At 59.5% G+C, this 25,944-nt stretch overlaps 2 protein-coding genes across 2 annotated transcripts in view; both read right to left on the bottom strand.

Moving 5' to 3' along the window:
• MACF1 (microtubule actin crosslinking factor 1) overlaps nucleotides 1-25,944 on the bottom strand; it is a 156,167-nt gene that overhangs the window by 99,936 nt on the left and 30,287 nt on the right. The window contains 20 exon segments of the mRNA XM_086626033.1: nucleotides 351-503; nucleotides 2,718-2,843; nucleotides 3,201-3,296; nucleotides 3,893-3,997; nucleotides 4,589-4,750; nucleotides 4,909-4,986; nucleotides 5,266-5,394; nucleotides 5,854-6,130; nucleotides 6,268-6,422; nucleotides 7,186-7,279; nucleotides 7,379-7,506; nucleotides 7,765-7,860; nucleotides 7,966-8,085; nucleotides 8,541-8,647; nucleotides 8,741-8,853; nucleotides 9,313-9,479; nucleotides 15,710-15,802; nucleotides 17,601-17,678; nucleotides 20,308-20,397; nucleotides 21,362-21,423. Of these exon segments, the coding sequence (XP_086482159.1) occupies nucleotides 351-503; nucleotides 2,718-2,843; nucleotides 3,201-3,296; nucleotides 3,893-3,997; nucleotides 4,589-4,750; nucleotides 4,909-4,986; nucleotides 5,266-5,394; nucleotides 5,854-6,130; nucleotides 6,268-6,422; nucleotides 7,186-7,279; nucleotides 7,379-7,506; nucleotides 7,765-7,860; nucleotides 7,966-8,085; nucleotides 8,541-8,647; nucleotides 8,741-8,853; nucleotides 9,313-9,479; nucleotides 15,710-15,802; nucleotides 17,601-17,678; nucleotides 20,308-20,397; nucleotides 21,362-21,423 (2,429 nt within the window).
• LOC147527117 (uncharacterized) lies at nucleotides 12,215-13,372 on the bottom strand. The gene has a single exon (XM_086625882.1). The coding sequence runs from the start codon at nucleotides 13,370-13,372 to the stop codon at nucleotides 12,215-12,217; it is 1,158 nt and encodes a 385-aa protein (XP_086482008.1).

A 25,944-nucleotide genomic window follows, 5' to 3' on the forward strand; every position in this document is an offset into this window, starting at 1 on the left:
CAAAGACAGATATAAACTTTTTTTTCAATCAAGCAAAAGCCTGATACAGTGCTGAGCAGTGCAGCACCCTCCTGTCTGGAGAGGAAGGGACAAGGACGTCAAACGGAGCTGGCTCCCACCCCTGGATTTATTTGGCTGAGGCTGATGAAGCCCGTCCTCCCTGGGGAAAAGGACTTTAGCTCCAGCCCAGAATAAAGCTGAGACACAGAAATCTGCTCCAGGAAAAACAGTTGCGCTATTTCCCTCGTCCTGTCTACCCATTTCATTCCTGCTTTCCATTGACAGACGCTGCAGAGCTCATCCCAACCCATCGCGGGCGTTGCTCCCTGCCTCCCCCTCCCAGCCCTCACCTCGATCTGCCGATAGTCACAGACAGCCTTGATGGGGATCGTGCTCTTCACAAGGTGCTCCGGGTTCCTGGGCCGGAGCTGAACGATGGTTTTGGACCGTCCCACCAGGCTGGCGACGGAGCTCTTCGACTGGATGAGCTGCTCCTTCTCATCCTGGCAGAAGGAAGGATGACGGACGGGTTGCTAGAGGTAGGGGAGAGCAGGTACCTCCCAGGCATCTCAGCAGCCCCCCACCCCAACGCTGGCCTGCAAGAGCTACGCTGGGATCTCCAGGGATGAACAAACACTTCAGGAGGATCCTGCTGCCCTAACGGGATGGGAAGAGGGCTCAGGAGATGGGATGGAAGGGAGAACAGACTTCACGTCGGGGTGGGACCTCCCCGCTACTACTCCCGCTGCCCTGCGAAGCCACATGCATGCCTCTGGCTCTTTCACTGCTAGGTCCAGAAAATGTTGGTTTTTGAAAGGGAAAAAAGAGAACACAACATACACCGAAACTAAAGTCCCGGGAGGCGTAAGGGGCCAAGAGCAGGACAAGTTCCAGCCCAAAGCCAGGGACGTTTGGCTGCCTGGAGGAGAGACCACAGAAGCATGCTCCCTCTTCTAAAGCAAAGGATGACGGCATGGTTAAACCAATGGCTGGAATGGGAATACGATGAATTATGCGGATAAAACATCTCAGGAGGAGGAGCTAGTGGTGGAGTGAGCGCACAGGTCTCTGGGTTTGGGTCAAAATTTGCCAGTTGGAGGAAGATGCTGCATCATGGATTCCCACCAGTCCCTGCTGGGTTCGGTGATGGGACGACCCAGGAGACTGGTGGCAAAGCTCTCCTGGAACAGCCTCCGGCACCGACGGAGACGTGTGCGGATCACAGCACCGGCAGCTTGTGTGATTAGTGGCAGCTCAGCCCGTTCTGGCTGCAAAATTTTGAAAAGGATCCCAGAGAAATGTTCTCCCTCATGCTTGGTACTCTCGGGGCCGATTAGTGTGCTAACAGCGGTGGAGGATAATTTAATGGTTAAAAAAAAAAGAAAAGAAAAAGAAAAGAATAAATGATTAAATAAACTACCTGTGCCTGTCCCAGGGAGCATGATTGGAAGAAATACAACTTTCACTTATTAGGTAAGAAAGAGTAATATAGCTCAGCTCAGGGCAGCTGCCCCAGTTCTGAGATCGTGGCCACTCTCTGGCTGCCCGGATGAGCCTCTCCCACCCCAGATGGCATCTGCCAGACTTCTGCTGTCACAGCACCCACAGATATGGACCCCAGGAGCCAGGCTAGCCGCTCCATGTCCTGGTAGTGCTGGAGAACAGACCAGGATGACCCCGAGACTGCGACAGAGAGGATGGGACCCTCCAAACCTCCAGGAGAGAAGACAGCGAGCCCTGGCCCAGCTGATGCACCCAGCATGAACACCCAGCGACGGCGTCCCAGCTTCACTGGCGACACGCTGGAAACCCCCGGTGTGCACCAAAAGCAAAGCCAAAGCAGCCACCAGCCCCCGCACACTCAAACGTCACCTCCTTCCACTTCCACCAGTGGCTCCACAGTTAACCCACAGCCCAAAGCCTCCCCCATCCCTGGTGCCAAACACCATCCGACGCTTTGCTCCTTGAGTTTTGAGTTTAGGTCATTTTGGTCTTTTCCCAGACGACGAGACCACAGCACGACTGCCCATCGTTCGCTCTCTGCTACGCCCCAGCTCAGCCAGGCGTGTTCGGAGATCGCTGCCGAGCCCCTGTCCCCGCTGTCGAGCCCTGGCGCTCCCTGCACTGGCACAGCGCGATGGATTAACAGCGGATTTGGGCTGGATAAAGAGCTGGCATTTCTCCGCATCCCACTGCGCTCCCAGCCAGCACCAGCTCGAGAGCAAAACCAGGAGCATCCGACCAGCTCTGAGCAGAACACAACCGGCTCCACGCAGCCACGGACCGGGCTGGCACGATGGGCACCAATGGGGAAGAACCAGCTCAGATGTTTTTACTTTTCCACATCTCGAGCTATGAATGGGCACAGACAGCACCCGCCACCTCCTCTTCTCCCCGAGGGTACAGAAGGACACTGGTCAGTGCCTCTGAACAGGAGTGACCCTGTAACGACCGAGATCCGGCACCATTGGCAGCGTTACACCCACGGCACCTGCACCCCACGGCCACGGACAGACACATACAGCAGCTCCAACAAAAACCAGAACATCAACCGAGATGGGGAAACAAGCCACAATGCGTGAAACCACATCCATGCACAAATAAAACGAGCCCAGTTTTCCCTGGGAAGCAAGAGGAGCTCCAAGCAAAGGTGCTGAACTCGAACAAGAAGGTCACCCATCGCCCGCCCAGCGTGGCAGGGATGTTGCAGGACCCACCATGGAGTCCTGCAGCAGGTCCTCCAGCCGCGTCAGGCTCGTGTTATGGTCGCAAGAATACTTCCTTTTGATGGAGTCCTGCAGGTTGCGTAGGTAGGTCTCTGACTCCCGGGCATCGCTGAAGAACTGTGAAGGCAAAGAGGGTCACGGAAACCCGCGCAACTCCGCCGAGCAGTCAGCAGCACACGCCGCAATGGACCACCCCAACATCTCAACCAGCACCTCCCCACGCTGTTCTGGCCTTAGGCTGCGAGAGCAGGGATAATCCCACAGGGATGGCCAGAACTACGTGGAATTTGATCCCTTTTATCCTAGTGAGATATCCCAAGAGAGCAGCCAAGGTGAAGGTGATGATTCAGGAGAACGCAGCCCCCGTGAGCACTGCATATCCCTCCCCTCCTTCTCCCCCGAAGGGAGCAGCAGTGGATGAAGCTGAGGCAGCGGATGCTGAGCGGGGAAATTCGGGCTGTCCCTCCCCAGTACCTGGAAATAGGCGGCGTTCTCCTTCACGTGCTGCTCCACGCACAGGCACAGCTGCTTAATCCACTGCCACTGGGTCTGCACGGCAGCGCTGTAGGCCTGAGAAACACCAAACGGCGATGAACAACGAGCATTTCCCAGCCGGGAGGGTCACGGGACGGACACGGCTGCAGCCAGACGGATGGACATAAACAGGCAAGATCTGGCTGCGACCAGGAGGGTTTGGCCACGGGCATGAAGAGCCGGAGACCGCAGACCCAGGGCTGGTGATGCCAGGGGCTGCACAGGCACAGGTTTGCTTTCTCCCTTCCAGAGAGAAACACCTGGGAGAAACACATCCCTGCAGCCCTCTGCTTCTCCACCACGGTTCTCCTAGGAGCCTGGGTAACTCCAAGCGAGCTGAGGCCATTCCCTGCATCACCTCGCTGCAGGAAAAGGCTCCTGCTCCGCACAACCACATCTGTGCCTCAATTTGAGATGGGGATTAACTGGGAACGGCCTCGAGCGTCTCACTGCCCAGACCAGAACAGCTCTGTCACTGCACTAACGTTCTTCTGACACCGGAAAACATTTCATCGGCCTGGCTGCCCATAAGGGCTCCCTGGAGCAGGACAGCAAGTTTTCCAATACCAAGTGGGAAGATTCACTGCCAGCTGATTCCCAGGGCTCCTCCGTCCCCTCCGCGTGCCGCTCACCTCCACGGTTTGCTTGGCCGGGTGGTTCTCCAGGGACAGCAGCTCGGCTGTGTCCTGGAGGGAGCGGAAGACATCCTGCTTCTCCTCCAGCTCCGTCGTCAGCTCCTGCATGAAGGACACGAGCAAAGTCCAAACCTTGGCTATGGGGAGCCGCGTCCCTGAGCACCCGTTTAACGGATACAACGCGCCGTACGGGAGCACTGCAGCAAACACCAGTGGATCTCACAGGAAACCCGCTGGGACGTCTCCTGTGCACCAACCACGCGGGGCAGACGTACCAGAGATATCGCAGACCTGCCTGGGGACCTCTTCAGTTCCAGACAGTGTGATTGTGGAAAGACAGCAATTTATTTATACTGCTTTAAAGAGGAATAAATTTTCCTCTTTAGTTCAGATTTATTTTTTTTCCCCCCTGCTAAGGATGTCTTTAGTTCCGAATAGTGCTAAAAAGCCATCTTTTGATGCCTTTTCCATTGAAACTCAACTGAACAAACATTTCTTTGCACTTTCTGCTCTAGGGAGAGCTCTTTCATCAGCAGCACTCATGAGCTATAAGCTCAGTGACTTGGGAGGGAGCATCAAACCTCCAGGGACTTCAGGTCTGTTGGTAGCTGAAGGTCCCACAGCAGGTTAAAAGCAGCAACAGCACAACCAAGACAGCACCCACCCCACCAGCCCTGCCCCAGGGCCACTCACCGAGAAGTAGTTTCTCTTGGCTGCGATGTTCGGGTTGTTGTTGCTCCAGTCATAGGCCAGTTCCTCCTCCTCCTTCTCGTTCAGCCAAATCAGCTCTGCAGTGGCCCGAGACACAAACCCGTGCAAGCTCTGGAGATGTCTTAGCCGGAAGCTCGAGGTTTCCTGAACACAACAAAGGGTGATTCCTCTTCCCTGCTCTGAAGGTGACCGGTTCCTTCCCCTCCTCCCCAGCCTCGGAGCCGGGATGCTCAGGAGCAGGGGGCAGGGATGGTGCCCAGGCTCCTCGGGCAGTGCCAGGAGCCCACTCGAAGCCCACTCACCATCAGCTTGCAGTACTGTGTCTCCAGCTTGCCAAGTGTCTCCGTGTAGCTAGCGCGGAAATTCTGAGACATTTTACCCTAAAAAGGATGAAAAAACGCTCCTGTTACCTGACACAGGACGGCATCACTCAAAACCCCATCTCTAAATCCTTCTCCCCAGCTCTGCGTGAGCCAGAGGAGGTGGAGAGGATGGCTTGGGACAGCAGCCTCTTGCACCAGCCCAGTGTCACTTCAGAAGCTCTGTCCTTAAAAAAATATCTCTGCCTCGGGCACCTTTACCCACAAGAGCCCATCCCGATGCCCTCACCTCCCGTACGTGTTGTGCCATGTGCTGTCACCCAGCCCGTGCTGTCATACCTCGTACATCCTGGCCTCCTTCACGCTGGAGCCCAGGTCCTCCACACTGGTGTGGACGTGCCGTTGGGTCTCCAGCTGGGATTCCACGCTTGGCAGGTCCGTCCCCCACTCTGCCCGCTCCAGTCTCATCTGAAACAGGCCAAGAGATCCAAGTCAGCAGTCCTCATCCACAGGAGCACGTCAAAATGACACAAGGGCAAGGAAACTTCCTAGGTCACTCAAGAGGGAGCAAATGCCATGCCAGTCCAGGTAGAAGGTCCTAAGCCAGTGCTCCAACACTGACCGATTTCTGAGACAGCCTACACAAGCTTCACCCCCGCGTGAGACTAAAGGACTGACTGAATCAGTACAGATTTGCTTCCAGCTTTGGAAAGATCTTCCAACACCCACTGATCAGCAGGACCACAAGAGAGAAAACCCAACTCAAGGCAAAAGCATCGGTGCTGTCCAGAAACTCCAAACCATCACAACAACTATTCACAGATAAAGGCAGGAAAAAGCCCAGATTGGCTTCCCACCTTCCTGCATCAGTGTGAGTGGAGGCAGGTCATTTGGCCCAGCTTGGGGAAGCAGACAGCCAGCACTCACCTGCATTTCCTCCACCCACGCCAGCAGCTCATACACGAACCGGAGGCTGCCTTCGTCTTCGGAAGAGGAGATGGCCACCAGCTCCGTCCTAGTCATGGGCTTCCGGAACCAGGAGGCAGAGGAGATGTGCAGCCCTTTCGTCAGGGACTCGCCCTTCAAGTGTGTCGTGCTCAGCATGGAAGCTGGCACCAGCTCCAGGGTGGAGAAATGGCCTTTCCTGTACAGGTTGGTGCATTCCAGCCTCAGCGTCACCAGCTCGTCTTGCAGTCGCATGATCCTGGAGAAGCAAGCAAGGCATGGGTTAGAAGACAGACGGACACTCCCTCCTTCCCGCAGCACACCGCGGAGCTCCGTGCATCAGCTCCTGATCACATTTCTCCATCCACAAACCATCTCGGACACGGTGCCTCTCACCTGAACACCAGCTCTTCCAGCTGGTAGTAATTCTCATCCCGAAGGATCTGCACATCCACCTGGAGCTGGCGGATGAGCCCCTCACATTCCTGCAGATACACGACCACATCGGATTCGTACTGCACCGGCTGGCCCGACTCCAGGTGAGCAGCATCCTGCATCGAGAGAGAAGACTGAGGGCTGGGTCCTCTCAACCCAAGCACATGGGCAGAGGGACTGGGATGGCAGCCCACCATTGACTTTAAGACCAAAAAGACCTTTTAGTCCTCAAGCTTGACCTGAGCAGAAGAACATCAGTTCATCACTCACACCCCACCCAGGACATCCCCTTTGGAAAAGCTCCTGGAGATGAACTGAAAGCTTCTAGCGATAGAGGGGCTCCTGTGGTTAGTGGCCATCACTTAAACGTGCGTCTCATTTCTTGCTTGGGTTCAATTGTCTTGAGCTCTCAACCCTTACATCTCTTTCTTCCAAAACAAAACACCCCTCTTCAGAAACACAGTCCCTACCCAGGCAGCTACAGTCTGCAACCGAGTCCTTTCTGCCAGTCTTTTAGACAAATAAAAGATTGTTGCCTTTTAAAGTCTCGTTATACAAGGAGCTCCCCCAGCAGCACAGTTCTCCTCCAAGGCAGCCCCTCTGCAGGTGCCCAGCCTCACTCGCTGCATGCCCAGAGACAGCCTGTGGCACGGCGAGGCCGTTCCCCTGCCCCTGTCCCCGAGGTCCTTGTCCCATAGACCACCAGGGACCCACCACCACCCCTGGAGCCCCTCCGGGATGGGTTCAACACCAGAAGAGAGAAGAAAGAGAGCCCACCACCCCCACAGAAGAGGAGCAGAGATGGGCGTAAAATAAGAGGCAGGAAAACAGTAAAAATTAAAAAATGAGGAGAGGGAAAAATACCACCCCCCGACTCACAGCTTGCAGCGTGTTCTTCGCCAGAGTGAGTTTTTCTTCACAGCTCAGAGCACCATTCTGGATTTTGTTAGCGATTTGCAGCAGCAATTCCAGCCTGCGATGGCAGAGGGAAAGAGAATGAGAGAGGGGCTTTGGGAGGGGAGCAGGGGACATCCCCGCAGGGGACCCTGCCCGCGGTGGGCAGGGCACCCACCTCTCCACCGCCGGCCGCAGGAGCTTCTCGCGCTCCAGCATCTCTATGATGAGCTTTCCCCACTCCTCCTCCACGTCGTTGGGGTGGTAGCCCTGAGGCAACTTGATGCGTCCAAACTCAATCCATACCTGGGGAAAAACGTCACCAGAATGGCATCTTCTACCTCCTCGAGCTGGCTCGAGAGAGACTACAGCCAAAAAAAAAGCGGGGCTGTACGGCAGCAGCTCTGCCTCCGTTCCTGCACCATCCTGCTTGCTACATCACTTACCCTCAGGGTTATTTCCACTTCTCCATTCCAAAATAAACCTGAACTGAGCACACTTTGGTCTTGCTAAAAGCACAACACTCCCACCTACCAGCCTCTGGGTAGCCAGGATGACACTTACCTCTAACAGTTTGTAGAGCTCCTTTATCCTTCCTTTTTCCTGCTCTTTCGCTGGGATTTCAGTTTCTTTGATGTGTATGTATTGGTTATAAAGTGCCTGGGATGAGAAAGGCTCATCAGAAACCACCCTGGGGGATGCCACCACCCAGCTCTTGGCACTGAGCACATGGGACACTGCGGATGGACCTCGTCCAGGACCTACCTTTAGCTCTACAGGGTTCTGGGGGAAGGATTTATCTGACATGAGTATCGTGTGCTGCTTGATCCACGAGATGAGGGACTCCACGCAGCTCTGGTACTCCAGCCACCTCGAATCCACCTCCTGCGGGGTGAGAGCGTCCTTGCAGAGCGCTGCCGGCGGGCAGGTCTCCACAGGGGAGAGGCAGAGCCTGGCCCTGCCAAGCAGAGCCCGGAGGGAACCGAGGTGCCATGGTCACAGCTACGGGGTGATCATTCTCCTGTGCCTCCCTGTTGTGATGGCATCGCAGGTACAGGAAGGAGAAGGAGGATCCTCCTTGCAAGCTGCTCCCTGGAAGCCATCTCAGCTTCCCTACAAGCTCAAAACCCATGTAAGAACCTGGAGAACACCATGGACCTACAGGCACACCAGCAGTTCACAGGGCAGACACGCTAATGGGGAAGTTCCTTCCTCCCTCCGAGCCTTTTCCACCCATTGTCCATCTGCTACAGTGGACGAGGAACCTCCAAATCCTTCCTGCAACAACCAGCTGCCTCCCAAATCGCCGTGGCAGCCTCCCGACCCACCACGATGCTTACGATAGCGCTGATCCCTTCTCCTCCCTCGGGGACTTTGGGAAAGGCATCGTAGATTGAAGACACGTAAGTTATCACGGATTTCTCATCCGGAGAGGGGACGTCCACATCTGGCAAGGGGGAAGCAGAAAAGCAGTGAGGAACGGGAGCAGGTGAAGACGTCGGCATCTCCCCGCACCAGCCATCTCCCCCCGGCCACCCACCTTCGGCGTCCAGCAGCCGCGTGACCCCCAGCCGCTCGGCGATCTCAAAGGCCTGCTCCAGGTTCTCCCGGTTACTCTGGATCTGCACCCTCTCCATGTCCACCAGGTCTGGCCTGCAAGACACACGCCAGAGTCACGACGTTGGCAAACAGCACAAGGTGCCCAGGGCAGAGCATCCCAGACGAGCACCACTGCTCCGGGCGGCTCCCGAGGGCTCGGATGGAAGTGCTGCTATTCCCGGAGAGCAGAACGGGCAGCGGCAGCGCGTAGAGCACTGCAGCACTCCCATACTCTAGAGTTAAAAGCTTGGCTTTTTCACCTCTCTCCCCCACCTATTCGAGATATTTCTTCTTGCAACCTGATGTATTTGCTGCTCTTTCCAAGCATCTACCCCCCAAGCTACCCGGCAGAAGAGATGATTTCCAGCTAAAAGAGACGTTGCTCCCTGCAAGCCTCACCTACATCTCCAAGCACAGACCACCACCAACTGCAGCGATGGGCAGGGACTCCCAGGAGATCCCCAGCCCTTCATCCCACCCAGACGATGCTCTCTGCTGCTCCCTCCTCCCCACCTGTATCTGTGGATGAGGGCGTTGAACATCTTCCCATCGCTCCAGCACGATGAGAAGTTGGTGCACTTCACGCCAATGTAACCCGCCGTCACCTTCTGTGTCCACAGAAGCAGCTTCTCCTTGGCCGACATATCCCCCAACTCCCCGCTGATGTAGATGTCGGAGATCTGTAAGGAAGTGGCACGGCCATGGGGTGATGCCGGAGGAGGAAAGTCTCCACCGGGCACATTCAGTTTCTATGAACTCGCCCGAGACCTGGCAGCTGCCAAGAAGGGCAGGAGGAAGCTCCTGGTCACCGTGTGAGAAAGGGGACCCACAGCTGACACTCGGGAACGGATCCCTGGATCTGCGGGAGCGCGCCGCGGTTTGGGCAGACCGGAGACCCTGGCAGGCGAGGGAGGCTCAGTCACTCGCCAGCCCTGTTTCTCAAAGGCACGAGGTGTCGCTTGGCCACACGTGCCATCCAGCCCAGCCCAGCCCTGCTGGCACAGGAGCCGCCACCACCCGATCCCAGCTTCCTACCACCGCCCAGCTCACCAGCTCCGCTCTCGGGATCGGCTGCAGCCACACGTGCTCCGAGCATGCCGGAGAACCGCACCGCGCAGCCTGCAGCACGTCCTGGCGCGTTACACCGGCATCGAGCCCCCAGCCGAGGCTCCAGGCACACCTCACCAGGAACACAATGCCCCGGCGAGACGGGGGACCGTGCGGGTCCCATCCTGCCCCAAACACGCTGTGCCAACAGTTCCGCCTGTGCACCCTCCTGCACAAACCCGCTCCTGCCCAGCACCCACGCGAGGGGCCCCAGCACCCTCGGACACGCGGTGCTCACGCAGGAACGGTCGTGTGTCATCCAGCAGCACCCATGGCTGGGTGGTGAGGGAGCAGCCAAGAGGGGACTGCTGATGGCGTCCCTCACCAGGGCTGCCGGTGTGGCAGGTGATGCTCCACCTGGAGCATCATGTTGTAAAAACCAAAAAACAAACAAGTTAAGGAGCAGGAAAGAGCTCAGAGGTGCTGTTCGAGAAGATGCATGGGGCAGAGGTCTCTCCCTGCTCCAGCCAGCGGAGTCCCTTGGAGCAGGGCCACCAACTCCATCCCGGGGGGAAAGGGAAGGACAGGGGGAAGGCTGTGGCACCCCAGCTGTGCCTGGAGAGGCAGGTGCCAGCGGGTGCTGCCCAGATGCAGTGACCCACTTCCCCAAAAAAAGAGACCGACCATCACGGACCCCTCTCGGACAGACGCACGGACTGTCTGCAAATCCCAGACTCGCACGTGACGGAGCGCACGTGTCCCCGCACGCCAGCATATTCTGATTGGCACGGCTTCCTGCTCGCCCATCCCCCCCCCAGCTCCCCAATTAGTACAACTACCTCCCCTTAATTAAGGGGCAGACAAAGGGGAGGATGAGAGCTTTGCTTATTTTCCGGGGAGCCTGTGGAAAGGCAACGTGGGCCGTTCGCTGGCTGGATTCCTCCTCCCGGCACTGCAGGGAGAAGGTGTGCCAGGACCCAGCCCCCCGGAAAACACCCAGTCGCTTTATTCCCCCCACAAAATACGCCCAGTCGGGTGCTGACATCGCGCGGGTCCCCGCTGCAGAGCTCCCTTTGCAGGCAGGAGGCCGGGACCTGCAGGATTCCAGGCACGCCGTGCCGCTCCTCCGGCCTCTCCCGCCGGCAGGGAGGATGAGGATGCTGCCGAGGTAGGGCACGGCGCGGCGAGCGCGGTGTCATTGGTATGCTGCAGCTCACCTCCCTCTCCCCAGCCCCATACGCTCATCACACACAAAACTGCTCTTTGTCAGCCGCTGCCTCACCGCCGGCGCTGCCTTTAACTCCTCCAGCCCCGGGGCCGGGTCTCCTTAGGGATGCCGGGACCCAGCATCCAGTGGCAAAAGCAGGATGAGGGCGATGCAGCAGGTGAGTAGAAGGATGGGACCCCCCACACCTGCAGGGAGGGACCCACAAACCTCCACCTGCGCAGCACCCCCTTACCAATTACCTGGTAGCTCTTAATTAAGAATGGGATGGAACCTTCTGCAAACCCACCCACCGGCGATGCCCTACCTGGGCTCTCCAGTGCCGCTGCCCATCGGGGAGCTCCTTGGCACTCAACTCAGATAAACCCTTTATTTTTAATCATTCAATTACTTAATTAATTTTATCCAACCTGCTGGGCCCTTCCCTGAGGACATCCTTGCAGGAGACCCTCCCAGAGCTGCGCTCATGGAGGTGCAGGATGCGGCACCAGCTCCACCCTCCTTTCTTCCCATGGCTGTGTCAGGACAAAGATTTAGGGAGGCACCAGCGAGAAGAGAGAGCGGAAACTCGCAGGACTGGGGTCCAGATCCTTCCAAACCCTCTGACATCGGCCTCGGGCATCAAGCAACCAGTGGCAGGACACTGAGGGCCGGGGGTGGCGGTGACACCAGCCCCAACCTGGCAGAGGTATGGGGGGGCTGCAGCCCCTTTCCTGCCCCTCCGACCACGCGCTCATCCCGGGATGTGCAGAGCTTGGCCAAACCCAAGGGCGTCTTTTGCCCACCCTGTCACCCCCAAAGAACAACCTCCAAACAGCTCCAAAACCAAACCCAGCATCGTCCCCTCCTCTTCCTCTCGGAGCCCCCTTGGAGCTGGCAGCGCCCCCGCACCTCCATGTCCACCTGCTGTCGCCCGCCAGGGAGCTGAGCGCGGGCAGCAGGAAGGGGACACCCCAAACTCATACCCACCCCAGCAGCCCCGAGGGCACGTGTGTCACCAGCGAGCACCGCACCCACCAGCTCCGGCAAGAGCCGGTGTCTGGCTGCCCGTGCCAGGAGCGGAGGACAGGAGGGGTGAGGCTGTGGGGAATCCTCTCCTGGCAGAGATGATCGGAGGGGAAAAGGCTTGGGGACCCTTCTGCATCAGAGCCCTCCCGCCCGCGCTCTGCACGAGGCTGCACCTCGCCGAGACGACCATCCCTGGGGGCCACCAGGACCTGGGGGCTGCTGAACCGCGTCCCCCCACCCTGCTTGGCAGAGGAGGCGAGGGTACACGCCGACACTGACCATTCCTCCAGCCGTCGCCAAGCTCCTGCTCCGAGCCCGGCCCTCCGCAGTGAGTCCGCAGCCGCCCTCGGAGGGACACACCGTGGTCCCACTGGCTCCAGTGCCCCTGGCTGGCCGGCGCGCCGGATCACTGCCGTACCCCGAGGAGCTCCGGGCAGCGCCACCGCTGCGCCCGCTGAAGGAGGACGGGCTGCGGGAGACCGACAGTCCATGCTCATCTCCCTCCCCGCCCCGAGACGATAGCAACCCTGAGCTTCTCCCTGCGCTGGGGTTTTCCAGCTGATCCACCATGGGGGACGGCGTAGACAACTCCGAAACGGTGCCCGGCTCTGCTGCGGAGGAGCAGGTCCACGCGGCGCTGGAGCTGGGATCGTTGCTGCCTCCTCTCCCCCAGGCAGCTGAGGCGCTGCTGGCCCCCGGCTCCTGGTTCTGCGCTGGCTCCTCGCCGGACCCGGTGCTCGCCGGACGCAGGAACCCCTCGGTGAGGCCATGGGTGCCCCCGCGCAGCGGCAGCAGCACGGCCCGGCAGCTGCCCACACCGCTCCTCTGCAGCTCGACCAGCCGGCTCACCGCCTTCTCGCAGCCCTTCTCGGCCGGGTTGTCCAGCAAGCGGGCGATGACGGTGGTGCCTTCCTCCAGGGAAGTCCCCGCCGCAGCCGGCCGCCGCGGCGGCTCCAGCACCAGGCGAGCTTTCTGCACCTCCCCCTGAAACCGCTCCTTCACCTGCACGATGAGCCCAGGGTGCAGAGCCGCCGGGTCGGGGTCCCCTCCATGACACCGGCTCCCGTTGGGCTCCTCTCCTCCATCCTGCCGAGGGGCTGCCTTCGACTTCAGCCCCTCCTCATCCTCAGCGACCTCCAGAGCCGGGGGCTCCTCCTGCGGGGCTGCCTCCGGCATCGCTCTCCTCTTCCCCCTCCGCCTCCGTTTAAAGCGGACCCTTTTTTTGGGAGACAGGGGTGCCTTTCCCACCGCTTTTTCCTTCGGCTCTTTAACGCAGCCCAGAGAATTCCCCATCTCCTGCTCGGCGCCGGCGGTAACGCGGCTAAGCGAGTCGCCGGCTCCCGAATAAATCCCGAGCCGGGCTTCATCGGCTCACACGTACGCCGTACGCCGTGCCGTGGGCTGCCCTTCGCCGCCGCTCCCTCCCGCCAGCCCCGCCGCCGCCGCCGCCGCTCCAGACAGCCATCTTACAGCCTGGGCGCTGCGAGAAGACAAATTCAAAGCATCTCACTGCAGTTCAGAAATCACTTGACCTAAAAGCAGAGGGAGCGGGGATTGGCTGCGGCATCCTTCTCTCCAAATATGAGGTAATTGGAGCACGGCCCTCGCCAACACAAACAGGGAGCAGGAAAGCAGGCGGCGGAGCGGGGAGGGGGGTGGGAGAGGCTGGGGAAGGGGAGAGGCGGATAGAAAAAAAAATACAAAACCCGGGGAAGGTTGGCCAAGGTAGCATAAAGGAAAGGGTGGGAGAAATGGAGGGGGGGGGAAAGAAAGGGAAAAAAAGAAGGCAGGGAGGAGTCAGAGAGGCTCGCAGGCACACCGAGACGCGGAGCCGCCGCGTTTCTCTCAATTTCGGGAGGTTTGCTCTTTAATTCTTAATCCAGAGAACCCCAGGAGGTCAGCTCATGTGCCCACCCTCCTGCCAGGCTCACCCAGCTCAGGGCACGGAGGGGTGGTCCAGGGTGCCTCCGGGAGCTGGCAGTTGCGGAGTCCCAACGGGCTATGGCTGTGCTGGTGCTCTGGTCCCAGTCCCACCCCACATCCTGCCTCTCTCCTGCAGCTCCTGCCCCAGCATCACCCAGGGCAGGGGTCTGAGAAGCACCCGGCACCCCAACTCCTCTCGCCAGCTCGGAGGGACCGGAGAAGGGTAACACACGCCAAAAACAGGGACGAGACAGAAAACAGCAGCGGGCACCAGGCACTCCCCCCGAAGCCCTCCCCAGGGCTCTCCCAGCCGCTGGCCCCCAGGCACGGCACTCGGATATGGGAGATTAAGAGGTTCACAATGGAGCTACAACCCCAGAAAAAATCCCGTTAGCGCAGGCGGGGAGAGGACGCGCAGGCTCCTGGCACCAGCCCAGCTCGCCCAGGGACCCCCCCCACCCTGTCCTTCACAGCAGGGTGGCAGCAGTCCCCCCCCGTTGGGTGCAGAAGGGATGTAGAAGCTCCTGCTTGGGCTCTGCCGTCCCCTCTCCAATCCCCTGTGGCAGAGGAGGGCCACCCTGAGAGGACCGTGGGGACAGGATGCCACCAGCCAGGGCCCCACCGGAGACAGCGGTGACTCATCAGCATCCAGATCCTGCTCGACCTCGGCTGCTTCCCGGGGCCAAACCGCCAGTGGAGCGCCTCATCAGCTGCCTTACACCCAGTTCCTCCCCGTGCTCCCCTCAAAAGCCTCTTCCCGAGAAATACAGGTCATGAGGGGCTTGCCCAGCGCACAGGGCCAGCCTGGCCGTGCCAGCACGGGGCACACAAGTGGCCCAGGCGAGGTGGCAGCTCCCCGGGGCACTGCCCGCACATGCTCCAGAAATGAAAATCTTTCTCACGAGGTCTCAAAGCCAGTGTTACTCTTGGCTGAGAGATGCCCGCAGGGATAGGGCAGGGAGCCGGGATGCAGCAGCTCCCAGGGGCTCAGTCCCGCGGTGGTGACGGCCTCAGAATTAACGCCACATCACTAACGAGCTGCTGGCGGCAGCAGCGCTGAGCAAGCCCCACGTGCCAACGCAGTGGTGGCATTAGGGGCCACGCGTTGTCCCCCTGAGGGCATCAAAGCTACAACCGGATAATTTGAGGCTGTTAAAGACCCGAGACCCTGTTTTGAAAGAGGATCTATGGCACACGATTGATGGAGACGGTCCTAAGGCGGCTCCCCAGCACCCAGCGGGGTCGGAGCTTCTCCCATCCCTGTCCTGAATCACTGTCACGCACCTGACATTTTCCATCCCAACGAAACATCCTGTGGCTGCGATGACCACACAAAGGGCCAGGAACACCTCGGGATAACAGCCTCGTGCAGGCGTGAGCTCAGCCTGTCCCTGACATGGCCCCCTCCGAATTCATCCTCCTCCTCCAGAGACTTCAGCTTGAGCAAACAGCCACCACCAACAGCCCTGGTGCCAACTGGGAGGCACCACACAGAGCCCATCCTTAAGGATTTCATTATGTCAATGATGAGAAAAGGGCGTTGGCTATTCTCCGACACCGGTCTCCATGACACCGCAACGCACGTTGATCCTCCAGACCGACCGTCACCACGAAACACGCCGAGAAACGGATGCCAGCGCCCCGAGGAGCCAACACGCTCCCTGCCGTCCACCCCGCGTCCTGCGGCAAGGAACTCGCACGGCCTACCTGGAAGTGGAGGATGATCGTCCATATGAGCCCCAGGGTGAGCTTGGGGTTGCCATCCGTGATGTCATCGTTGCGAATGTTCACCAGCTTCACCTGAAAGAGAAGCAACAGGGTCAATGCTCCTCATCGGCCTCACCCCCAGGGAGCCGGGGGACATGTCCCCGACCACGCTGTCCCAGGGCCACCCCGACCCCTCCAGCGGGCAACGGACACACAAGACCCCGGTGCTTCCCAAAGAGGCACCGAGGCCACCCCACGCCCTGGGAAGAGGGGAAGGAAGGATTTTTCACGTCTCTGGCTCTCTCCATCCAGAAGTGCTTTCCCAGCACTTAACGGCTTTATTTCGGCTCACAAGGAGAAGCGCCTCGTCCCCAAAGCCCCGAGCACTAGTGCATAATTTAACAGCTACAGACCACAGAGCACGGTTAAAATAGGATGGCCGAGCTTTCGTAACTCCCTCCTGGGTTCAAACCCATCCTGCCAACCCATGAGCCCCAACAAAGGCAGAAACGCCAGCGCTGCCCTCGCTGAGGGTCCAGCACCCACCAAAAGCCCCCAGCCCGGCACGCTCCAGCCCCGCGCAGTCCCAGAGCTGCTCCCTCCCAGCTGCTTTGCTCTCAGGGCGATTTAAACGCACGGTGCAGCCCCTGAACCCCACGGAGATGCCTGCAGCACTGGGAGCACCAGCCTCGGCGCTTCCAGCAGATGCAAACCGGAGCGGCGCTGCGCGGCTGCTGCTCCTGCTCCCCTTGCAGCCGCCTTCCCGGCAACCGCCACGTGCTTTGGGCTCTCCTCCCCGCAGCGGGCTCCCCACAGGGGTGTTCCTGCTCCCCAACACTCAATGGGATCCCGCAGTCTCTAGCAGGAGCATCTGGGGTAAGACGTCCCAGCAAGGCTGCTGTCGCCAGGCCATCACGCTTCAAAGGAAAAAAGCCATTTCATCCAAGTAGAGAAACCAGTTCCCAAGAGCCGCCGGCAAAATGTCTCTATCAAGGGGCTGGGGAGGAGGGGGGGGCTGGAAGCGGCTCACCCTCCCTGGCGTGGGGCATGTGCTCAAATTTATTCAGTGCCCTCAGGCCAGCAGGGAGAGAAAAACCTCTGCTTCAGCATGAACTGGTACAATTATCATCGTCTCGGCGTATCCGAGGAGCATCACGGCAGAGAGACCTGACCCAACAGGCGGAACAGGACACCCGGCCCCGGGGCTGCGGGGGTTTCACCTGCAGAGCCAGCAAGTCTCGGGATGTATCCCACTGCTCCGAGCGGGATCTACCCAGGAGCGCAAAGGATGTCGGGTCCCTACCAGGCACTGTGGATCCAGCACCCCCTCAAAGCTCAGTGGAGTGGAGGGAGCCCTCGGAAAGCCGGAGGGCAACGCTCTCCGGGGGCAGCACAGGAGGACGATACGTCCATGCTGCCATCCGGAGGGGCGCCACCCCACAAAGAGGCATCCGGCTGTGCCAGCGCCGAGGCCGTGGCAGCGTGGGGCTGGGCAGGAGCCAGCTGCCCTCTCTCCCCCAAAGCTGGTGGGAAGGCACAGACACGCCGCAGCCGCCCATCCCCACCACCAGAATCTGCCGGGGCACCCCAGGTGAGGCTTTTGGGGCGTAGAAGTGACCATCTGGGACATCTGCAAACCCCTCCCCAGAACTGGAGTCCGGTCCCTCATTTCGATACTATTTTTTGAGCTGCGTGGGTGGTTCTGAGAGAGCACAACGCCTACGGGGGAAAGTCCCCCGACCGCTGTCCTCAACCGGCACCAGCACCGCAGGGACGGGCACACCCCGGCACAGGCTGACGCTGCTTCTTGACACCTTTTAGAGTCCCGGTCAGAAGAAAGAACCACAAATCACCCAGCTCTGCTTCTGGACGAGCCTAAATCAGCCCTTACCTGTCGCTGCTTCAAGAAATCCAGGGCGATCTGAACATTCTGCAGCCGGTGGAAACGCATCCGCCCCTTCTCACGCGGCTGGAAGAGAGAGGTGGCAGCTTCAGGTCAGGCTCGGGGGGCTGGGAAGGCAGCACCCCGCATGCACAGCCGCCCCCCGCATGCCCCAGGAGCCGCCTGCACCTCCCCACACTCAGCGTGCTGGTGTGACCCCCCGTGCACCCTGCACACCCTGCTCTATCTTCCTGCTCTGCAGGCAAATAAAGTCATCGCTGCGCATGATCCTGCTGGAAGAGGGGAAAAAACCCACGGTGGGACACAGGGGTGGGAAGACCCTGAGATCAAGACCACCTCTGAGACCCTGAGGGTCCACATCCAGGCTCCAAGCCGTGCATTGCACAGCTGCCGGCAGCAGGCAGGACTGGCTCAGCCTCCGAGATCCCAGGGCAGGATCTCACCCATCCCATGGTCAGCCAGACAAGCTGGGATGACGCTCAGTACAGAGATTTACCCGAGTTGGTACAAAGTCCAACTCATCCAAGTGGAAGCAGAGCGGGTCTGCTCTGCAGCAGGATGTGGGGAGCCGGGCAGGGCCCGGCCGTGGGTCCCCACTGGCAGCAGAGGAACCTCAACCTCAGCATCAGCCTCTGCAGGCCTGGCTCAGCTCCTCCTCCGCACAAGCAGGGGCTGCTGCTCCAGGTACCACCCCTGAACCCTTGGGAAGGGGAGAAAGGAGATGCTCTGGGCTCTGCTCATCACTGTCACTGCAGGTAGGGGATTTTCCGAGGTACCCGGTGGCTGCTGGGTCTGCTCCGAATCAGCAGAATGAGGAGGATCAATGTCCAAATCCTGATCTCGGCCTCAATACGAGGCATCACCAGGATGCTCTGACCCACGAGGACACCTCAAGTCCTCCGAGTCATCTTCCTTCCCCAGTCTGAAGGGGAAGAGCTGTCCCTGCAAGGGGAACATCTCCAGGAAGGTGTTCCAGCCCCAGCCCCTCCCTCACTGCTCCAGCAGGGAGGTGACACTGTGCACAAGGGAATCGTCACCCAGAGCAAGGTGGCTGGAAACCACACCTTCCCTTGCACCTGAGCAAGGTTTTGGGGTCCGGCCCCTTCAGGGTGACCCTCGGCTGGGGCTGGGCTGTGCTCACTCCCACCTCCGCTCACATGCACAGGGTCACCAGTCGTGGCCCGGACCCCAGGGTGGCACCAGCCCCGTGAGAAGGTGCCCGTGCTCACAGCCTGTCCATGCAGTGCGAGGTGAGCAGCCGCCACCACAGCCCCCCGAGGGGTGCACGGATGGGGGGCCCGGCCATGAGCAGCGTGCAGGACCAGTCCCTGTGCCCCCCCACCCCGTGGTGGGTTCACATGCTGTCACACCGGGTGGGTGCTGTGCCCTGACTGCCGGCCGACACTGCAACGCACGCGCAGATAATCCAGTTAACGTCAACGCAGCCCCGGTAACGAAGACCGTGGCATCGGCTGCCTCTCCGCTCCTACGGCTTCCCCTCCGCAGACCCTCGCTCGGGGCGACCACCCTGGCCAAGCCGGGTGGGTTTCATCAAAAACCCCGGCTAAAACCGAAGGGAGGGGAAGGTCGGAGCCCCCAGCGACGCCGGGCTGCACTGGACTATCTGACGGCACTCCAGTGTCCGCCACGATCACGCTGCGGCCGGGGCCGACTCAACCTACTTCTTCATCATCATCATCTTCCTCCTCACGCTCTTCGCTGCTTGCACGGCACCAGGCCGGCGCTCTCACCAGGCGAAGGCTCCTCTGAGCTGGCGGCTCTATTGGCTAACGAGGAGGGGAGGGACAGCGGCGACGGGAGGGTGACACAACAGGGAGACAGAATGGAAACCAAAACGCAACGCCCAGGTGAAAGGGAAAACAAAAGAGCGGGGATGAAGGCGGTTGGATCTCCAGCACATCCTGGGCTCCAGCACGGAAATCTCCCCCCGGCTTTGAAAGCCGAAGCGAAGGAAGCTGTCTGGATCACAAGTAGCTCGATCCAATTTTTCAGCCCCCACAAAAACTGCTTTGGCGTCTCCAGAGGGAGTTAGGAGATCTTTGCCCAGATCCTATTTTAGGGAAAAGCTAAAATAATTCCTGCTGTGCTACTCTGTCGCAGCACTCGGGATCTTCCCGGAGCTGAGTGAATGTGGCAGTCTGAGAAGGAGGAGGAGGAGGAGGAGGAAGGAGGGGCACTCTACGATGCTCAAGATGCAGGAAGAGGTGCCACCGACTCCTACAAATCCAGCTCGTGCGGGAGCCGAGCACGGGGCAGGAGTGCCAAATCTGACTTAAACTGCTGGACACGCTGTCACAGAAACAGTTTTATTACCCGTTATTTTAAAAATGGAGCCAAATCTAGAAGATGAAGGTGTATAAGCCTTCACAAAAAGAGGTCTCTACCCAGGGCACCACAAGCCAGCGGCTTTAATCACACGCTTTGGTGGTATCCAAGAGCCCAGCCTGGGGAATGCAGGTTTGAGTGAAAAGAAATAAAATAATAATAGCAATAATAAATAATAATGGTAACAATAATAATAATAATAATAAAAGGAACGACAACAGACGTTTGAAAACAAAACTATGGCATAAGAAACGACAGCTGATGGCTGGGAGTGGGGGGGAGCAGGGGGGAGGAGGGAGGGGGGCTTTAGGGGAGGCAGCAGCATCGCTGCCCAGCGCTGCCGACTCACCAGGTTCACTCCTGACAGCACCTCCAGGAGCGAGATGAGGTTGTGGCCGTCTCGCAAGTCCTCGTAGAGGTCATTGATGTGCTTGCGCACCTGCGGAGAGCCGGGGAGGAAAAGATCCAGGTTTGCCATCAGATTCGCTCGCCCTCCGGTGCTCTGCCACTGTTTGAAGAGCGCGGGAGGAAGGCAGGGGGAGGAAGGCAGCGGGAGGAAGGCAGGGGGAGGAAGGCAGCGGGAGGAAGGCAGGGGGAGGAAGGCAGGGGGAGGAAGGCAGCGGCGTCTGCGAGCAGACGTCTGCCTCCAAGCCATGTCCATTGCAAATGGTTATTCCAGAATGATCGCTAAGGAAAGCGGTCACCCAGACCTTGTCCTGGAGTTTAACTCCACTGGGAACCCCCAGATGTTCTCCCACAGCAGCCTCAACCAGGTGCCCTCGACATTTTCCTTATTTCCCTCCTTTGTAAGGTGTAGAAAGTAGCCGAGAGGTTTGCAAAGCTGGCAGGAAAATACGCTGTGATACCTTATGCCCAAACGACTTTTTTTCTTCTTTTTTTTTTCCTTTTTTTTTTGGCACTAACCAAGAAAAGCAGGAGGCACCTTGCAGTGGGATGTTAATCCTAACACCTGTGGCTGCAAGCATCTCCCTTCGCACATTTTGGGGCTCCCCTCCACGCAGGAGCATCCTCCGAAAGACAAAGAAAAGCCCCTTTGTCCTGGCACTGGGGGTGCAAGGGGGGAGTAGCCCCACACCGGGACCCCCGCCCACACCCCAGCTGCCCGTGGCCCCGAGCAGAGGACACAAGCCCCGTGTTAAAGCTGGGGTAGCCAAAAGGGCTGCGTGGTGATGTTACAGTGCCCTCCAAAGGCACCGGCACATTTCCACCGCAACCGTGTCTGCTCCGAGTACAGACGTGTGTGAACACTCAAATCCAATGCAAAAATTCCCAGATTGAAAAAAAAAAAAAGAAATAAAAGGTATTTATCTGCCAGTCCTGAGCCAGAACAGACAGACAGACGGTCATTTAACCAGCTTTATAATAAAATATGTGGCTCTTACCTTCATCAAGTGTTTATTGACCCATTTAGTGAAGGTTTTCTTTTGGACTCTGTCCCGTTCATCTGTCAAAAGAAGACAAAGGCGGCTCTCGGTCAGCACTTCTCATGCAGAAACTCCAACGACTTTGAAATGAAGGGAAGAGACAGAGGAACCGCTGGCAGTGCCAGGACCGCCGGACGGATCCTGCACCCGCGCCGGGGAACAGAAGCTGCTTATTCACGGGTTAGACGGGGCCGTTCCCGCGGCTCCGACGTCTCGCTCAGGCAGGGCCATAGGAGCGTCGGCACGGCTAGAACAGAACATGCTGCTTTTTGGGGAGAAAACAGGTTTATTTGAATAGAAGCAGCGCAGATGATCGGGACGGACACAGCCACAGCGGGCAGCAGCAATTGAACCCCCAAAACATGCTCCCCCGGCTGGGACCCCCGTGCCTCCTCGTCCCCCACCACAGGGAGGCAACACAGGGAGGGAACTGGGGTTTGCCTGAGCCCCCCACCTTTAGGAGGGGGTCTCCCTCCCCTGCCTGCTCCTGGGAGGCTTTAATGCATTATATAAACCCCCCAGATGTCCCGTAACGGGCCTCTGCCGGGCACCGGCAGCGCATGCAATTAGCAGCTTATTCCGTCGCCGTATTTTTGGTTCATTGGATTGGCAGGATTTAACGTTTATTTCCGTCCCGCAGCTCAGCCAAGGCCGCCCTGGCCGGACACTGGGAGCTCTGAATGCCGGCGGGACAGGGTGACAACGGGGGTCCCGTGGGGACCACCCCAGCCCCACGGGCACCCATGGGGTGACGGGACGGCAGGGAAGATTCGTGGTGATGCCAAGACATCCCTTTGATGCCACGGTCCACCAGGCAGAAGCACCCCTTGCTTTGGTTTTAAGTCAAAAATCAAGAAAAGGGAGAAAACCACCATCCCTCCTCCATCCTAGGGCTTCCCCTGCCCAAAAGCACCGCAGTAAAACACACCGCATGGCACCAGTACGTTGCCAGTGAAGCCTTCCATGCCACCCCTCCGTCCTGCTCCATCCCCCAGCCAAGGCACGTAACCATGTGCTGAAAACTTCCCGCCGGGCAAACTACAGCCGCCCTCGCTCCCAGTCCGCCCAGCTCTCGCCTCGGCACGGCTTCCCGGCACGATGGAGCCGAGCCACGGTGCTGCCGCCTGGCACCAACGGCCACCGCCTGCAATAGGAAGCCACGTCACCCCCACGTGTTTTTAGGGACCTTTCCTGTCCCCGACCCCATGGAGCCGTGGTGCTCGGTCCCTTCCCAACCCTGGCATTAAATTGGGGTGGATAAAGCTTGAGGTGTCCCCCGGCTGCGGTGCAGTGCTGGCAGCACGGTGGGGGCTGCCTGCAGGCCAGGAAGGAGAGGGTGGTGGGTACTAACCGATGCAGCACATCCGGCACACCAGGCAGGTGCTGAGCCGCCTCTCCTGCCCGGAGAGACGCCGCCTCTCCATTGCCCGAGCCCGGGATGGGGAGCGCTGGGTCCCAGCAAAGCAGCAGCTGCCTCCCGGCTCCTGGGGAAGGGTCTTCTGGCGGCACCACCCGCTCACCAACCTTGGCCCCAGCAGACGCAGGCGGGTGGCTTCTCAGTCGCGGCTCCTCCCACCGCACCACTTCCTACACCCGCTGTCCCCAGCACTGGCACCGACCATTCCTCCTCCGGGGCATCGCCGCAAACCTCACCGCGACGTCAACGGCTGCTTCGCCCGCGCCCCTGCTCCCCGCGTTCCTCCGGGTGCTCCCAGCCGAGGGTGCTGCCACGGCGGCGGCTCTGTGCCAGCAAAATCCTCACCGGCCCGCGGTCCCAATGGCCGGCAAAGCAGCTCGGAAAGCTCCCAGCAAGGAAGGGCAGAGCTGCTCCCTCCTGCAAGCGAGCGAGAAGCGGTGCAGAGTGCGGTGCAGAGCGCGGCGCAGCAGAACTGGCAGTGCGGCCGCAGGCTGGCCCCGCGGAGCCGGGCACTGCCCCGTCAGCAGGCTCTTCACTTGTTTTCCCTCGTCTTGTTTTCCAGTTAATTGCACCAGGGACGGGAGGGACAATGTCGGGCTGTTCTCTCCGCTCCTGCCTGCCCGCCTGCAGCTTCTTCCCAAATCATTTCTCGGGTGCGCAGTGCCGGAGCCAGGACCCGGCTGCAGCCCCGCTTGGCACGCAGGGAGATAACAGGGGCCGCCTTATCACCACCTCTCTTCCTTTTCTTCTAAATATAATCCCTCCGCAGACCTTCTGCTGGCAGGATCCCGGCCGCCCCAGCCAGGAGGGCAAGAGGAGCCGGGCAGCTGCCGCGGGAAGGTGGGAGCGTGTCCCCGAGCATCGCAGGGAGCACGCGGGGACGGGGCCGCATCACCAAGTCCCACGCGGAAAGTCTGCGGTGAAGCACCTCTGACGCCGGATCCGGGGGGTGCCTGCAGGCCAGCAGCTCCTCAGCACGCTCCCTCTTCCCATCTCCTGACGAAATGGGGGTTTTCTTCCTTTTTTTTTGCCCTGTCTCACCACCTTTGGGTGGTTCCCGAGCTCCAGATTTACACCTCCCCACCCCACACCCGTGCTATCGTCTGAGCTAATAATAACGCCCCGTTACTGCTTACTAACGATATTAAGGCATTGCAAGCTTATCTCTCCCTGGCTAATCTTTTCCAGAGTTATCCTGATAAGCAACTTGTTGCAGCCCTTCCACGCTTGTCCCCTCCCTTGTCTCACAGAGCTTCGCTGGCCCCAGCCACCGAGAACCCCGTCACCAGCCAGGACAGCGAGCAAGGGCGATGGCCCCGGCAGCGGGCACAGCACGGCTGGAAGGACGGTTTCAGCAGCCAAAGGAAATCTGCACCACTCCAAAGACAAGCCAGCAGCGGGCCAGGGCAGGAGAAGCCAAGCGCGGAGCTTCGGGTGCCCCCGCACACAGGGCGCAGAGCAAGGGCTGGTGGCAACGACGCAGGGGACATCGCTGGCAAACGGAGACCCTGCTGCCAGCAGCACCGGTGAGAACCACGGTCCTTAACTGAACACACCGGTGTGACACGCATTCATTCGACAGTTTCCAGCACCGCCGATGCTATCGGAGCCGCACGGACGCTTCCAGCTGCAAAGCGCTTCCCAAGACAGGTGAGACTTGCCGAGACGAAAACCCGGACAAGCCAGGCAACAACCCAGCCTGAGTCCAGCTGAGACAGCCGTGCCATCGCTGTCCCCATCCCTGCCCAGGCAGAGCCCAGTCCTGGGCCGCAGGGACCACGGCGGGACAGTCCAGCAGAGCCAAGACCTCCCCTGTCTGCTCCCCAGTGCAAGCAGGGAGCAGGGTTCGGCTGCCCGCATCCCGGCTGCCCGCATCTCAGGACCACGTATGCTGGCTAATTCCCACCTTGCCTCCTCTCCTCCCCATTGCACATCAGAGTCCACCGCATCCCCAGAAATGGAGATCCCAAAGGCACCGGGGCAGCAGGAATCTGCTGCAGAGGGCAGCCAGGACCAAGGAGGGAAGGTGACGCCCAAGGTGAAGGTGAGTTTTGAGGCTTTGCCAGCGCCGTCGGTCTCTGAAGTGAACCGTGTGAGGGGGAACGGGGAAAACCATCCTGGCCCATAGCTGGTTTCCAGTGCCCCGAAACCAGGAGCATCAGCTGAGCGTGGGAAGCAAAACCCCCACTCACTGTTCCGCCAGACCCCAGGGCCCCCTGGCACTTGCCATCGTCACCAGGTGCCAGAGACCCTCCCGCCACCTCCACAACACCCCGCACAGACATTTTTCCCCACGGCAGCCTCCGTCCTGGCAGCCTGCCCAGCTCCAGCAGCTCCCAACACGCTGGGCTGGGAGCCGCCGCTCCCCCCAGGATCTCTCCTCCACCATCACCAGCCTCGCTCGCTGTCAGACTCCATCACCCATCACCTCCTCCTGCCTCCGGCTGCTGCCGCGAGCGCCCGGTCCCAGCCCTGGGGGGCCGGAGGGTGCCTGGCCAGGACAGTGGGGCTCGGACTGGGCTCTCCGCTGCTCCCCAGGGATGGTCTTTTGCCATCCTCAGGGAGGGACCCGGGGTTTCAGTGTCCCCCACCAGCTCCTTCAGCTTCTCCTGCTGGAATAAAGCCTGGAAGCAGCTCCCAAGCTTTCTGCTCCTTAACTCCTGCTAAAGCCGAAGGAATACGGGAGACGTGCGATGGGCTCCTGCACTGGATGAGCTCGCAGAGATCCTGGGGACGTCTCCGAGGCCACGCTCCACGTGAAAGCGGCTCTGTGCATCAGACAGCAAGAGGCAGCCTTGGGGTGAAGGGGGTTTGTACGTATAAACACCTCGGAACAGGTTTTCACAGCGTTCAAACCCACCACTTTCACTTCAAACTCCTCCAAGGCAAGCAAAGAATGGGAATGTGCTTTTTTTTTTTTTTTTTAACCTGGTACTTTTAAGATGGGGGATATGCAAAAAACCTGGCAGGCTCGGGAGCACGAGGTATTTCAAATGTGCTGGCTGCCAACTCGCGGGCTGATATAATCCATCATGACAACAGAGCCGACCCGGCAGGATTTACAGAGCCTTCCGAAACAGGGAGAGGAAACGGTGCCTGATTCAGTCTGGAAGAACGCAGAAGA

Source organism: Tauraco erythrolophus, chromosome 24, assembly GCF_009769465.1.
Source record: "Tauraco erythrolophus isolate bTauEry1 chromosome 24, bTauEry1.pri, whole genome shotgun sequence".
Lineage (NCBI taxonomy): Eukaryota > Metazoa > Chordata > Aves > Musophagiformes > Musophagidae > Tauraco > Tauraco erythrolophus.

Bases quoted from the DNA above. Each gene is read 5' to 3' on its own strand.
- LOC147527117 (XM_086625882.1), bottom strand. From the start codon at position 13,372: ATGGGGAATTCTCTGGGCTGCGTTAAAGAGCCGAAGGAAAAAGCGGTG.